The following is a 15,970-nucleotide window of genomic DNA, read 5'->3' as shown; positions in this document are numbered from 1 at the left end:
CAGAATGACGTAAGTAAAAATCACGGTCAACCGAAAAGTTTGCTTGCTCCACTTGCATGATGCTACAACATACAATATTATAAAGCCTACCCTCCCACTCAAGACGGACTGAATTATGGCTGTCAGGAGGTAAAATTCTGCCTGGCGAACTTTAAGACCTGCACCCACAAGGATCTGAGGAATGGGCTGAGACAACGTTTAGTCAAGAAAGTTCAGACACTATGGAGGCCCGCAGCTGGTGGGAGGCGGCTACCCACGTGTGCGCGCCCGCTAGCCCCGCGGCGTCTGCTTCCCGCTCGGCGAGTGGAGAGGGGGAGGGGCGCCCCTGGCGGCCCCCGGTACTGGCGCCCAGACCAGGACGAGGTCTGAGGAGGACGCTCCCGAGCCTACGACAATATAACAATGAATGCCCGTTGGCCACACGACACTACCTGCTTGCTCGCGCGAGGTGGGCAATTACAGTCCACTAGCGGACCGGCCAGCGTCCCGACGGGAGCCTGGGCCCGGCCTCGTTGATTCCCGACTCACCCACAGCGCGCGCGGAGCGGGGCAGACACGGAGCGCTCCGCCCTCAGTCCCGCCCAGTCCGGCGAACTTGGGATTGGCGCCGCCCTCAGCCAATCCTCGGGCAGCGCTTTCCGCAGGGAGAGCTTCCGCCAGTCGCGCCGCGCTGCGCGGCGCTGAGCTTGACTACTCGCATCCGGCCTGAGGAGACGCCGCCTTCGCCTCCGCGGCGCTGGTACTGCTTCTGTCCGGCTGCCGGGAGTGGGGCGGCGGGTGAGTGGCCACGAACGGCCGCAGGGGCTGTGCTGCTCCCTGGTGCCGTGGGGAGCTGCTGGCAGGCCCTCGACTTGAGGGGAAAGGTGGACTTTGGCTCCATCCGCGGCGCCCTGCTGGCGATGCGAGCCAAGTGGCCCCCACGACTTGCTCCCCAGATCCCCGTCGTCGCGTCCCGGCTCTGACGGGATGTGCAGCTCCGAGAAGAAAGGGGTGGGGAGTCGGGACGGTTTGTCGATAGCACAGCGGCTTTTGCTGAGCTCCCACTACCCGGGAGCTCCGACCGCTGGGGAAGGCTGCCCTTGGTTGTGTAGCGGGCGGTCCCTGGGTTCCCTGCATCCGCGAGGGCAGCGCCGAGAGGGTTCTTTGCTCTGTGAAGTCATTGTTTGCCGGTCCTGAAGTGGCGCGGCGGACTCCCTGGAAGACTCCCTGAAAAGGTTTTCTGTCCTGGGGGAGGATCAGTCTTTGCCTTCCGCCTCAGATGTAGATTTTAAAGTCTTTCGAGCATTTAAAAAGAAATCCTGTCGCAAGTGGGGAAAGCACCTTGTGTGGTGGCATGTTCTAAGTACAGTTTATAGCATATAAAAATTATATATTATGTACGGTGGATATTTAGACTGGAAGACATATTTACACGTTTAAATTTGAGACTGACTTGATGTTTTTAGTGTAACCAACTTTCATCACCGTAAGCCTATAGATTTTTGGAGGGAGAGGGCCATTGTACTCTGGAAATACTTGTTGGATTGAGTTAGGAGAAATTTCCTCTTTCAGTGCTAACTCTGTAATGGAAAGGGTTTGTATATCTTTAACTCAGAGCTGTTCCCAATACAGTGTAGCACTGCCCCCCCCCCCCCCAAATCCCTCAATCTCAGAAAGAAAGAAAGGGGAGGGGGAGGAAGGAAAGAGAAAAAACCAGTATTTTAGGAACGGTGACCAGAATTACAACGTCCAGAAGAAAGACTCCTTGTTTTAACCTAATTGTATAACAAGATTGAGAGAGAAACCTTATCCTTTGACCATGTGAAATTTCCACCTCATTATGTTTCTCTGATTTTCAGTGTTCCTAAAGGAGTGATTTGAACTCTGACCACTGTATGGATACATTGTTAGGTGTAGGAAAGAGTCTGGCTACTCAGAACAGACTGGTTTAGGTTAACTTTGCTTTTTTTTTTTTATATTATTCTGTTGGTAAACTTACTTCCTGAGTTTTCACTTTGCTCTCATGATATAAGAAAATGTAGGTTTTCTCTTTCAGTTTGAGTTTTCCTGCCCATGGTTTCATTTAGTAAAACCAACATGCTTGAAGACAAGCTTTAGGAAAGGAATTTTAACTGTTTATGTAAGTCTTGTGTGTCTTACCTTAGAGTCGGATGTGAAGAACTATTGACCTCCTGGGCATGTGGAAGTAGCATATTTTTGGAGGGTCTGTTCTATTCAGAACGATGAGGGGAAAAAAAGTAATCCCAGTAACACACTTATTTTATCATGTCAAAATTAGGATTATTTGGGTTTCCAGTTACATCAGTGTTGATTCATTTCATTGCTTTTCTGCAGCGCAAACATGAATGTTGGCGTTGCCCACAGCGAGGTGAATCCGAATACCCGTGTAATGAACAGCCGTGGTATGTGGCTGACATATGCACTGGGAGTTGGCTTGCTTCACATTGTTTTACTCAGTATTCCTTTCTTCAGTGTTCCTGTTGCTTGGACTTTAACAAATGTTATACATAATCTGGTAAGAATTTCACCTTATACTAAATACTTAAAACCTTAAGGTTTAATGATTTTTCAGAGACTGGGCAAGGAAAAAATGGGGAATTATTGTTCAACGGGTAATGGTTTGTAAGATGAAAAGTTCTGGAGATGGATGGTTGTAATGGTTGTATAACATTGTGAATGTACTTATACTGTAGAACTGTACACTTAAAAATGGTTAAGATGGTACATTTATGTTATATGTATTTAAACAACTTTTTAAGAAGCTTAAAGTTTTATATTAAAAGAAAAACACATGACTCAGTATTTAAACAATTTGAGTTATATAAAATACACCCATTTAAAGCGTACAGTTCAGTGATTTTTTTATATCTATGACAGTTTTGAAGAATTCTTATCTGGAATAAGATATTTTTCTATCCCTTTATATTTAAACATTGGGCCCTTTTTATAAGTAAGACCTTTTTTTTTTTCTCCTGTTGGTTTTATAGAATCTGGAAAAAAAAAAAAGGTCATTTTAGCAAAAATTACAAGATGCTTTAACTCAGACTACTATAATATATTGATTAACCAGAATGCATCAGAAGTAAGTATGTTTTTTGGTTAACTAGAATCTAATGAACATCTGTGGTCTAAACCCTTGTTAAGTCTTTCTAAATTGTATAAATATATTTTTCTGTTTCAGTATAGAAATTTTGAGTTTAATCTGACTGAAATGATTCAAAAACTTATGGTGCCTTAGCTTCTTCCTGTTAACTATTGCTCTTTTGTATTATATAATAGCTCTACAAAGTACCAGAGGTTATACCGAATACTGACAATATTAGGCACTTCTGGAAATTGCCTATTTAAAAACAAAAAACCTGATAGTGACTTTTCTTGTCTTTAACCAACTATTAAAGTAGAATGCAAAGGGAGAAATCTAGTTATTTGAGACTTTTAATTGAATCCAGATTAACTCTGTATTTGTTTTAAATATACCCAAAATGAGAAACTTAGAACTTTAAAACAGAAAAGTGTAGGAGAAATAGATTTTTTTAATTAGTATGATTTATTTTAAATCTTCTGGAAAGTAGATGAAGTTGGCTGTTCATGCTTATTCATGTCAGCTCTTGTGACTTGGTGGTCTGTAGCTCACCAGGCTCCTCTGTCCATGGGGTTTTCCAGGCAAGAACACTGGAGTGGGTTGCCATTTCCTAAGCAAGGGGATCTTCCTGACCCAGGGATTGAACCTGCATCTCCTGCATTGGCAGGCGGATTCTTTACCACTGAGCCACCTGGGAAACCTTGAAGTTGACTGGAGAGGGACAAAGATGATGTGGTAGAAACAAATGAATGTCCAATTAGTTTATTTTATATGATAGATGTTGAAAGGAATGTTTAACACTATTTTTAAATAGTGATCTGTGAAATATTTGATGCTAGTCATATCCCTTTTATTGGAATTCTTTTCCTTTGGCTTCCATGGGACTGCTTTTTCCTGGATATATTTTGGATCCCTCCTTTACTACTTCCTCTTGCTTCTCTTTTCCTCTTGAGTATTGCTGTTACCAAGATTTTCTTCTTCATCCCTTCTTATGATATATATTCTACCTAGGTTACTTCATCTATCTGTATTTTCAGTTTCTACATGTTAAATGATGATGACCATGTTAATGGTCATGTTAATACTGCCAGATCACCTTGCACCTTAAAGCCAAACAAGTATAAATTACACTCACTCCTGATATATTCTTTGCCACCCACCACAGTCTGTTCCTGGACTTTGTTCCTAATCTAATCTAAAGGCACCACTATCTGTACAGCAAGCCAAGTCACATAGCTGAATGTCAAAGGTAAAGTGATTAATATAATGTATCATCCAAACCAAGACAGTTTTGAGAGTAAAAGAGAGCTCTAGTAATAACAACCTTAAGAGAATAAGTATAAATCAGGACTACCCATGCAAACTAGTACATATGGTCACACTCGTCTTCGGGTAACTTTTATTTCTTTATATTTCACAGCCATTTAGTCAAAGCCCTGTCCTGTTTTACTGTCTTCAGCTTGATCCTTACTGACACTGCTATAATTCATGCCCTTTTTTCCCCTCAGGTAGCTTATTCCTACTTGGTTTCCTTGATGCTCCTTTACTCTACTTTCCTTCATTCAAGTTTGTCAGAGTGATATTTTTAAAATTCATGTTTGTTCAAGACATACTGTTAAGTCTCTCAATGATTCTGTTGCATTCATAGTAAAATGCCAAGTTCTTTGTGTGACATACAAAACTAGTTGAAAATAGTACAGAGGCAAGAAAGAGACCCAATCTTAACACATCTCCAAACACAACTATGATCTCACAATAATGAAAATCATCTCTCACCTTTCTGCTTTGACTTAGGCTCTTCTTCCACTATTTTAATACCCCTCCCTCCTTCCTGCTCTGCCTGAATGATTCCTGCTTGTCCAGGCAAACTTCTCAAGTATCACCTTTATGATATCTAGGAATCTTGGAAGCTACAAAATTCCCATGCTGCATTCTTTTTTCATGTGTTTATCATACTTTTATAATTAGGAATTTATCTTTTTTTAACTTCTGTATCTTTAAAGACCTATTTAAATGTTGCTGAATAAATTATGTCTGTTCTCACATAATTTTCCCTTCTCCAGTGGCACATGTATTAAATGAACTTTAGAAGTCATCTGCTTACTTCTTGTTTTCAAGTTGGTTGACTGAGATTGAGACACAGTATATGGCCATGGATAAAGGAAGAGTAATTGAGAACATGTTGGGAAGTAAACTTCCAACTTTTAGTCCTCCATACTAAAAACCGGAATAACCAGCCATAAATGTAGCGATTACATGATGCCAAATGTAAATTTCTTTTGATGTTAACCTACATTAAACCAATTAAAAGTGTGAAATATGTACTGCACGCTTTTTAATATGGAAAAATAGGCCTAATTGTTATCCATGGTTAACATGGATAGCCTTTGTCTTTATAAACTATATAGTAGAAACCTACAGCAGTTGTTTTTACTTAGAGCTACAGTTCACTCATAGAAGTTTTAATACTTAACAAAGTTCTTATCCTGGCTTTTAAAATGAAAGAAAACTCTCTTCACTTTGAGTCAGTAAATATTTGTTAAGGGCTAATCATGAGCTACATACTTATTTCCCTAATTATTTTAATGTGGGTATAAATCATCACTAAAATTTTATAGAAAAATTTAATAAAAATAATGGAGTAGAAGATAAATGGCTAGACAAGATTTTTTTCATTAAAAAGAATACATAAACTGTTTGAATATTATCTTCTAGACCCTGGTGAGTGCGTGTGGTTTGAAGGACATAATGACAGAATTATTTTTTCTTTTCAATAACTTCTAATACATATACGGTCTAAAGCAGAAATTCTTAACTTTTGAGGGTCATATTCTCCTGAGAATTTGAAAGCATAGAATTTCTGTTTCATACTCTGTTTTAAAACCAATGTGAAAATGATTTCCTTGTGCTTACAGAATAAACATTCCTTGGTTTAATGTCATCTTGGCTTAATATCTAATAGTTGCTTTGTATGAGTCCCTGTTCCTGAGGTATTCAGGCTAATGGGAAAACAAACATTATATAAATAACTTCAATACAATGTATTGTGCTATAATAAAACTATTTTCAATAAAATTCTATATATGCACATAGGGAAGAGGTTAATTAATGCTAATGTGAAGGGCTTCACTAAGGAATTATCATTGAGTTGAACCTTCAAGAATAAGGTAGTTGACAAGGTACCATCAAGGTACCATCAAAGCTTTTGCTTTGCGTTTCCTGTATTTCATTATACCTTTGACAGAAATTTCTGTCCTACATTGTAATTGTTTATGCATATCTTTTTTTTTCCTTACCATCTCAGAAGATTGAACTTTAAGGGGTTGCATATGTCTTGTTCAGTTTCATACAGGTCCTGTGTTCTATACATATTAGCCACTTATTAAACATTTGTAGATTTACATCCAGTTGAACATGAATCCATGCTTCTGTTGCTTATGTGTTATTGCAGGTAAACAACTTTTAAACTGCCTAATGGAATAACTAGGAAGTAGGTAGATTAAGCTTTAAAGAAGGGCTGTCTTAACCTATTAATAATAATGTAAGATTTCAAATGACTAAGTTTTCTATTTTTTCCATATATTTATTAAAAGTTGAAGTTAAAAAAAAATGATATCCCATCATGACTTTATTGGTAAAACTGTTCCACAGTAATATATGTGCTTTATTCTGTTACCAGTGCCTTAGATGGTAATCCTGTTACCTATAAATCTAAGTGGATATCTCCAGGAAACCAAATCTAGTATACATTGTTTCTTTTCCTAATTAACCACAGAATTAGATACTTAAACGTATCACTGGCCAGAATGGCTTTTAGTAATTCTTTTACTTTGATTTTTAAAAACTACCTTCTAAAAACACACTATTGAGTTACAGTAGTGATTTTAAAAGCAGATTGTGTTGAACATTATACCTAGTACATCAAACCATTTTTGTTTAAACCATCTTGAAAAAGAACTATTGAGACAAAGACTAATGTTAAATATTTTCAAAACAATTTTCCCTGATACAGTTTATTATTATATTTGTCAATTTATATGTTTTTATCATTATATAAGTATCATCAGACTTACTAAGATAACACTTTAAACTTTGCTACACACTGGAGATAAGGTAATCCTATTTCCTAATAGGAAATGTATTAGAAAATCTAAATGTAAGGATGCAAGGTTACCCTAATGGTACTTTTCATTTATTTTCAGTTTAATAAGAGATGAAAACAGGTTACTTTTGGTTGACTTTATAGTGGTTTTCACCAAATAATATTTCCATATAAGTCCACAGAAGTTTAGTTTTACTATGAATAAACTGGCCATAGTCTTTCACAATAATATGAAATCTTAAAACTTGAGCTGTTAAATGCTTAATGACAAATACTCATTTTGTATTTGATATTAACTTTATACCCCTTTGCTTGTTTTTCAGGGCATGTATGTATTTTTACATGCAGTAAAAGGAACACCTTTTGAAACTCCCGACCAGGGTAAAGCAAGGCTCCTAACTCATTGGGAACAGCTGGACTATGGAGTACAGTTTACATCTTCACGGAAGTTTTTCACAATTTCTCCAATAATTCTGTAAGTGGTGGAAATTTTCAGTTATGAGGAGGTCTGGATGAGATAAAGCCATTCTTTTATTAAATTTGAAATAGAATCATTATTTTGTTGAAAACATTTATCAATAAATTATTACTTCATAGAGAATATAAAATACAGGCAAAATTTTTAACAAACTGATAAAACCAGTTTTCACTTCAGTCAAACATATATGGAGACACTATTACATGTTCCTCATTATGCCAAGACATTCTAGAATGTACAAATCAAATATATTCTAGTTCATTTTCTTAAGCTGCTTGTAAGAAAAATAAACACATAATCTTGTTCTTTTGTCCACTATCAGATTAATCTCTCTCAACAAAGATTTGGATGATTGCAGATGAATTTCATTGACTACCTGCCACATTTGAACACTCAAACTCCTTGGGAGAGACAGTATGGTTTAGAGAAAACAGAAGTTAGGCTTTCATTGTAGGACAGACCTGGGTTGAATCATGTAGCTGTCAATCAGCCTGCTTGGTTTGCTCATAAATAAAATTGTAGCCAACGGTACCAAACTCAATCTGATGATGTAAAAAAAATATGAGATAATATCTATCTGTAAAGCATCTAACCTTATATCTGGTATCTGATTTCCTCCTAATTTCTGATATTCAGGATCCTCCACAAAATGGTTCCTACTTTATTTTTCCTTTATGTGAATATTTTACCTTAACTCAACTCCGACCTAGCCACACTCTTCTAAGCAGCATTTGTTAAATATGTTATGTATAATCCTATTTCTATGCCTTAGTTCAAGTCATTTTTTTCCACCTGAAATGCTTTATCCTTTCTTAATATATGTCTTGTTTTTCTTTCAAGATTTAAATTGTGACCATCTCAGTGAGGTCTTTTCCTTAGCAACCAACCTTCAGTGAAATACTCTGCTTTGAACTTCCATAGTAGTAGTTAGATATCCCTTATTTATGCCACTTTTATTATTTCTCTATTATTTTGTTTATTTCTGCAAAGAATTTATAAGTGCATAGACTGCTTTGAGTTCTACACTCAGCTGCTTGCATACAATAGATATTTCACATATATCCCAATCACTCACCCAATCACAAAGAATATATATATATAATTACATATCCATTATAGAATCAGTGTGATCTGCAGTAACTAGAAAGACTTCTTAGAGGTGTTGTTGTTGGTCAGTTGCCAAATCCCATCCAACTCTTCGTAACCCCATGACTGCAGCATATCAGGCTTCCCTGTCCCTCACCAGAGTTTGCTCAAACTCATGTCTGTTGAGTGGAGGCATTAGAATCCCTTAAAATGAAACTGAAGGTAGGTTAGGTGTTACATTGAAGTTTAAGATAGGGAAGGCATTTTCAAATGAAAAGAATGAAGTAATCATAAAGTAGTAGATTTCTTTTTCCTTATATAGATTTTGTTCCACATAAGAGGAAAATTTTTTTTAAGTTTTTAATTATTTTAGCCTGACATAATATCAGAAGAAAAATATGTATGATCTAACAAAGATTAATGCAATAACAAGAATAATGGCTATTCAGAGAGCCCTAAATTTGTATTTTAGCTCTACTACCCTCTAGCTATCTGACTTTCAGCCATATTCTTGAAAGTCTCAGTATCCTCATCTATAACATGTTGAAGATTGCATTATAATACAGTTGACCCTTGAATAATGTGGGGCTTATGTGTGCCTAGCTTCTGTATAGTGAAAAATCTTGAGTATAACTAGTCAGCCTTCTGTATAAAGCACAGCACAATACTTTATTCTTTACAGTCTTTACATCTGTTTATATTAGGATACTCTTGGTGGCTTCTTGATGTGTCTTCATTCTGAATTGATGATTTATGGTCTTAAAGGTGGCTTAGGCTTCTTAAATTCTCAGATATTGGATATGCTGAATATATACACACAGATGTTCAGTTAATAGAAAAACAGCTGAAATCTTACAGTAATGTCTTTCAAGCTGCCAATTATACTGGTTATATACCTGTTCAACTACAGTATGGAAAAAAGAACATCAAAAGGGCAATCAAGTGTTTGCTTGAGAAGATGCTATTACAAATTGTACTAATGCTCTAACACCTTGTTTTTCACAGCTTTACAGCAGTGACTTTTAACCTTTTGGTGGGTCACAGTAAACCATTTGAGAATATGATGGATGCTTTGAATCTGGATCTTCTCTTTAGATATACACATTAATACAAAACTATACCGGAAGTTTCAAGAAGCATAAGAACCCTAGTTTGAAAGCCTTCTGCTTTAAAGGATGCTAAGTAGTAACTGTCTTCCATTAAATACATTTTACACAATTGCAAAAATGCAAAATGTGTATATATGCCTCTATTCAACCAATATTTCAGTCTCAATTAAAATTTATTTAGGCCCCCAAACTAAAATGTTTGCTCTTGTTCTAGTGCTCAAAAAAAATGGTTCTACTTTTAGATATTTATGTTTCAGTGGCCTTTTCCCCACCTTTAAATATTTAAAGATTTCTAAGCACTTTCACTTTTAGATATTTTTTATATATATATATTCTTAACTTTTGTTTCTACAGATATTTTCTGGCAAGTTTCTATACGAAGTATGATACAACTCACTTCATCCTAAACACAGCTTCTCTCCTGAGTGTGCTAATTCCCAAAATGCCACAGCTACATGGTGTTCGGATCTTTGGAATTAATAAGTATTGAAATGTTTTGAAATGGAACAAAAAGTTTTACAGCTACTGAGTTTTCTGTAAGGAAGGAGTGGTTAGTAAACTGCATAATGTGAAATGAGAGGTAGCTACATTGGAAAGCCAGTTGCTAGTTCTTCCTAGGCTGTTTGAAGTACAGATTCTTACCGGAAGATGCCTCTGTTTAATGCATCTTGTATCTTTCTGAAGAGAGGCTTTATGGGCAGGCTGGGCAGGCCCAGCTTAATAAGTTAAATGGCTGTAAAGTAAGGGTGTAGTCGATAAATCCAAGGAAATAGAGATTTATAAGAAACTAAGTCTGGCTTAGCTTATAATGAATGGGCATTATGTTCAGAGAAGAAAATCTTCAATCATTCAGTCATGGTCAGTTTAAGCCGACTTACATGTAAACCAGAATCATCTCTTTACAAGTTTATTATAAATTGTTTTTACTACCATACATATTCCTCTTGTGTTATATAAGAGGATATATATCCTTTGTGTTAAACAAACCAATTCCTACCTTATGAACTTTTTTGCTTTTGCAGGCTCAACATTGTTTGATAAATGAGTTTATTTTTACATTTATTACTGAGTTCATGAAAGTCCACTTTCATGACTGATTGATGATAGAAGATAGTCAGGCATCTTAGAAGCAGCCTCTGAGCTGGCCTTCTAATTTTGGAACAGAGTGGGTTTTGCTGCCTTTCCAGATACAAGGCTGCTAAACCAAATAAGAAAATAATTTATTTTTCATAATTAAAGTATATGGTAACTTAAAGTCTCTGCTTATTTGGTGGAGCAATTTAATTGTTGCTGTCTGCCATTCTTTGGTAAAGAAAATTAAAATGGACAACTACCTAGCCAGCCTGTGATCTGGCAGAAACTACTTCTCTAGTAATAGTATCAAAGTAAATAATGGAGTTTTCTTGTAGCAGGTCTGCAGTAAAAGATAACATCATCTTTTCTTAGTCGTGCTCTCAATCCCCATCATTTACCCATTCATATTTTACCTTTCAATATGTGAGTCTTAGTGTAGATAACTCAAAATAGTTATTTGGAAATAACTATTTCCAAAGCAGCAACCATATTGAATTTTTGTCACATAGAGAAGCTTTCCATAGTTGCTAATATTAATTCCAAGAAATAACTATATACTACTTTGAGAAGTAAACATGTCAAAAAAATATTCTGATATGGAATGAAACTGAAAAACCTAGTAACATTTGTAAGCAAAATTGAGTGAAAAGAATTATAAAACCAACTTAAAAGTCAGTTTGTTTCAAACTGACTCTTAGGGGTAATGATCATTGTTTTGTATTTTAAAAGTGTTGCGTTTAGAAATCAGTTGTATGCTAATGCCTTTGTATGTTTGTATTTTTAAATAACCAGTAATCTATACTTTAATAAAATTTTTCTTTGGTGTAAGGTTATTGCAAAAGCTTTCTAAATTCAGTCACTAGGTTATGCTTAAATTTTTTGAATTTTAAGCAACTGAATTTGTAAAAGTGAAAGTGTTAGTGGCTCAGTGGTCTCTGACTTTCTGCAACCCGGTGGACTATAGCCCATCAGGTTCCTCTTTCTTTCCATGGAATTCTCTAGGTAAGAATACTGGAGTGGGTAGCCATTCCCTTCTCCAGGGGATCTTCCCTACCCACGGATCAAACCTGGGTGTCCCACATTGCAGGCAGATTTTTTACCATCTGAGCCACCAGGGAAGCCCTTGTAAAATTAAGGCAGCTAAAAAGTATTCTTTCATTTTTCTTCATTTTAAAGTTTATCTCAAAAGGCTTAAACTTTTTCCCACAGACTTCAGAGACAGAAATCTGCCTCTAATATAGGCCTTCTGTTGTTTCCTCTACTCTAGCCCTTCAGTGTGTTAAAAGATACTTATTAAATAGATATTTGAAGGCCCACTCCATTGTAGGAATTATTTTAGGTATTGTAGATACAGTTTATAGCAAGACAAACCAGGTCTTTCCCCTATGTGCTTACATTCAAGTTGGAGAACAGATGAGTAAAGAAATACATATTATTTTACATAGTGATAAATGCCATGGCGGGGGGGGGGGGGGGGGGGGGGAGGCGTGGAATAAACCAGTAAAAGGCAGGGAAGCCTGCCTCAGAAAAGTCTTCCATAAAGTTCCTAACTAATGTGACATTTAGACAGAGACTTTCCTGATGTAAACAAGCAAGCAATACAAAGATCTGGGGAAAGAGGCTTTCCAGTACTGGTGATGACAGGTACTAAGGCTCTGGGGCAGGAAGGAGGTGGTATGTTTGAAGGATAGTCACTGTGCCTGGAAAGGAGTAATAAGCAACAAGGATAAGAATGGGAGCAAATGAGTTCAGAGAAGTAGGTAGGGGTCGACCAAGGTAAAGAGCAAATTTTATTCTTAGCCTGACAAAGCCATGAGAGAGTTTTGCACAAGAGAGGAAAGGGATCTGGGGTTTTTGTGGTGGTTGGGGTGTGTGTGTGTGTGTGTGTGTGTGTATGTGAAGGTCACTGGCTAATATTGGAAATAAAATGTAAGGGAATGGGAAGCAGGAAGGACAGTTGGGAAGCTACTACAGGCAAGAGGTAGCTCAGACTAGGGAATTAGCTGATGCAGTGGTGAGAAGTGGTAAAATACAGGATACACTCAGCAAGTACAATTCACAAAACACTGATACATTGAAAGTAAGTAGGGGGAAGGGAACTAAAATAACTCATAATTTTTTAGCCTTAACACTCAGGTGAGTGGTTGAATGGTAAATATGAAAACTGTTCCTAATTTCACAAATTTGTACAGTTTAGTGTAAGATAAGACTTTTTTAAACAAAATCTATAATGACTATTATTTGGAATAAAATCAATTGCTATGCTATAATTGCTCCTAATTTCAAGTCAGGACACATAATACCAATTTCTAAATAGGTCTGAGTTCAGAAATGCTACTAATTTTAGCATGCATTGGTGACTCTTTACTGCATCAGTTATTACTTTGGAGTTGCAATGGTAGTTTTTTATTTCAGTCATTCCTTCTACATGTATTTACTGGAATTCTTTTGTAAGGAAGATTTTTTCCCTTCTTTCCCATTTATTTATTTAGTCATTTATATTATGAGCTCATGGATGTTTTAGTCTTTGTTTATAATCCATTATAACACTATTAATTTGTTGCTCAAATTGTCCTCCAGCTTTGACCAATTGGAGTTCCCAGTGGAACTTCCAAAGTTAACTCCTGTATTCTTTTCACTTGCCCCGCCTTTTATTTTTGTTTTTAAGCATAGAATGGTATTTGTTAGGTTTATGTCACTATTGTCTGTTAAACTAGAAAGGTCTTGAGGGGCATAGCTGTCTCCTTAACTAATATCTGTGTGAATTAGCCTTACAAAACTATGATGCCAAGAGTTGGAAAAGACCTTCAGTTCAGTTCAGTTGTTCAGTCATGTCCGACTCTTTGCGACCCCATGAATTGCAGCACTCCAGCCCTCCCTGTCCATCACCAACTCCCAGAGTTTACTCAAACTCATGTCCAGCAAGTCAGTGATACCATCCAACCATCTCATCCTCTGTCGTCCCCTTCTCCTCCTGCCCCCAATCCCTCCCAGCATCAGGGTCTTTTCCAATTAGTCAACTCTTCGCATGAGGTGGCCAAAATATTGGAGTTTCAGCTTCAGCATCAGTCCTTCCAATGAACACCCAGGACTGATCTCCTTTGGATGGACTGGTTGGATCTCCTTGCAGTCCAGGGGACTCTCAAGTCTTCTCCAACACCACAGTTCAAAAGCATCAATTCTTCGGCACTCAGCTTTCTTCACAGTCCAACTCTCATAACCATACATGACCACTGGAAAAACCATAGCCTTGACTAGATGGACCTTTGTTGGCAAAGTAATGTTTCTGCTTTTCAATTTGCTATCTAGGTTGGTCATAACTTTCCTTCCAAGGAGTAAGCGTCTTTTAATTTCATGGCTGCAATCACCATCTGCAGTGATTTTGGAGCCCCAAAATATTAAGTCTGACACTGTTTCCCCATCTATTTCTCATGAAGTGATGGGACCAGATGCCATGATCTTAGTTTTCTGAATGTTGAGCTTTAAGCCAACTTTTTCACACTCCTCTTCCACTTTCATCAAGAGGCTTTTTAGTTCCTCTTCACTTTCTGCCATAAGAGGCTATGTAATTCAACCCCACCCTTTACCTTTAATTTTCATTGACCACTACGCCTCTGTTCAGTCCTTAGAAAAATACAAGGCTGCATTTTTGCAATGGAATTTATAACCTGTTTTACATTTAGCCAAAATTTAATGCTTATTTTACATAACTTTTCAGCTATTTAACTTTTAAACTGTTATCAACAGCACTGAATAAATACTACCAGAGCTCTCACCATTTTCTATTATGATATGGTTTCAAATTTCTCCCACTGTCCTGATAATTCTGCTCTAAGTTGCAGTTTATTATATATCGCACTAAGGTAACTACAGATGTGATATCACTCCAACAGTACTACTTCCCTTGTTCTGGATACTTTTTATTTTTAAAGAAGCATATTATTTTAGCTGTTGTGAGAGCCACATATCACTGATTCACTTTATGGTCACTAAAATCTTCAGTCCCAACATACAATGCTGTTCGGTGATGGTTTTCCCTTCATTTCCTTACTCAATGGATTTATTATCTATATACCTATAGATCCCCATGTTGTTGGATTTTAACCTGTTGATTCATCTTGTCTAGCTAATACTGAATCTTCTCATGCAATATATTTCTCTTATGTCTCCTATATTAATCTGTGCATGTGTGTGTGTGCGCACACTCAGTCATGTCCTACTTTTTGCAGTCCCATGAACTGTAGCCTGACAGGCCCCTCTGTCCATGGAATTTCCCAAGCAAGAATACTGGAGTGGGTTGCCATTTCCTCCTCCAGGGAATCTTCCTGACTCAGGGATCAAACCTGCGTCTCATAACTGAATACTTGAGTATACAGTACACAGTTCAACTGAAGGGTAACACTTTAGCTCTTAAATTGGGTGTTCTCTTCACAGAAGTTGATTATATTATTTTTGACACTCATAATTAAAATATTTCATAATTTAAAATAGTGAATAATATATTTGGATTTTATGTTCAGAATAGTATATTCTATTTTTTGACTCATTCAAGCCTTTAATAAAACAACTAATGCTTATGAAAGTGACTCAACTTGTAGCTCTAAAGATCTATGTAATCTCAAGTTAGCACATAAGCTAGTTTTATTACTGTGACCTTTAACAGCATAATTACATGAATAAAAATAATTCTCAAGTTCAAGAACTGAAAGAACAACATTAATGCTTAGAATGAACTCTTTAAAATATGACTATGTAAATTTTCTCAATTTAGTTAACGTTGTTGTTCAGTCACTTGGTCTTGTCCAGCTCTGTGACTGCATGAACTGCAGCACTCCAGGTTTCCCTGTCCTTCACTATCTCCAGAGTTTGCTCAAACTCATGTCCATTGAGTTGGTGATGACATCCAACTATCTCATCCTCTGCCACTCCCTTCTCTTGCCCTCAATCTTTCCCAGCATCAGGGTCTTTTCCAGTGAGTTGGTACTTCACATCAGGTAGTTACAGGTTTTTTTTGACACTTTTTAAAAGTTACACATTTT

General features: G+C 37.0%; 2 protein-coding genes and 1 long non-coding RNA gene across 10 annotated transcripts in view; 1 reads left to right on the top strand and 2 right to left on the bottom strand.

Annotated features, from left to right (window-relative positions):
• The window catches only part of PMS1 (PMS1 homolog 1, mismatch repair system component), a 106,511-nt gene extending 105,943 nt beyond the window's left edge, over positions 1-568 (bottom strand). For all 5 annotated transcript variants that reach the window (XR_010662519.1, XM_065931919.1, XM_065931922.1 and 2 more), the window contains exon 1: positions 432-568. The gene's annotated coding sequence lies outside the window, so the exon portion shown is untranslated. The remainder of the gene's footprint in view (positions 1-431) is intronic.
• A 63-nt stretch (positions 569-631) lies between these two features.
• On the top strand, positions 632-11,759 carry ORMDL1 (ORMDL sphingolipid biosynthesis regulator 1). Of its 3 annotated transcripts, none has more exons than XM_065931925.1 (4): positions 632-777; positions 2,335-2,515; positions 7,508-7,659; positions 10,212-11,759. In XM_065931925.1, exons 2-4 carry the CDS (start codon positions 2,342-2,344, stop codon positions 10,345-10,347), a joined length of 462 nt encoding a protein of 153 aa, XP_065787997.1. In that variant the 5' UTR covers positions 632-777; positions 2,335-2,341; the 3' UTR covers positions 10,348-11,759. The 3 variants fall into 3 exon arrangements, with proteins under 3 accessions (XP_065787997.1, XP_065787998.1, XP_065788000.1); XM_065931926.1 differs by having other exon boundaries at positions 652-739; XM_065931928.1 differs by lacking the exon at positions 632-777 and adding an exon at positions 1,083-1,214.
• The window catches only part of LOC136165470 (uncharacterized), a 17,364-nt gene continuing 3,915 nt past the window's right edge, over positions 2,522-15,970 (bottom strand). For both annotated transcript variants that reach the window (XR_010662520.1, XR_010662521.1), the window contains exon 4: positions 2,522-3,793. This is a non-coding gene — a long non-coding RNA (uncharacterized lncRNA). The remainder of the gene's footprint in view (positions 3,794-15,970) is intronic.

Source organism: Muntiacus reevesi, chromosome 3 (assembly GCF_963930625.1).
Source record: "Muntiacus reevesi chromosome 3, mMunRee1.1, whole genome shotgun sequence".
Classification (NCBI taxonomy): domain Eukaryota; kingdom Metazoa; phylum Chordata; class Mammalia; order Artiodactyla; family Cervidae; genus Muntiacus; species Muntiacus reevesi.
The sequence above is the reverse complement of the archived record's forward strand: the minus strand, read 5'-3'. Positions and strand labels throughout refer to the sequence as shown.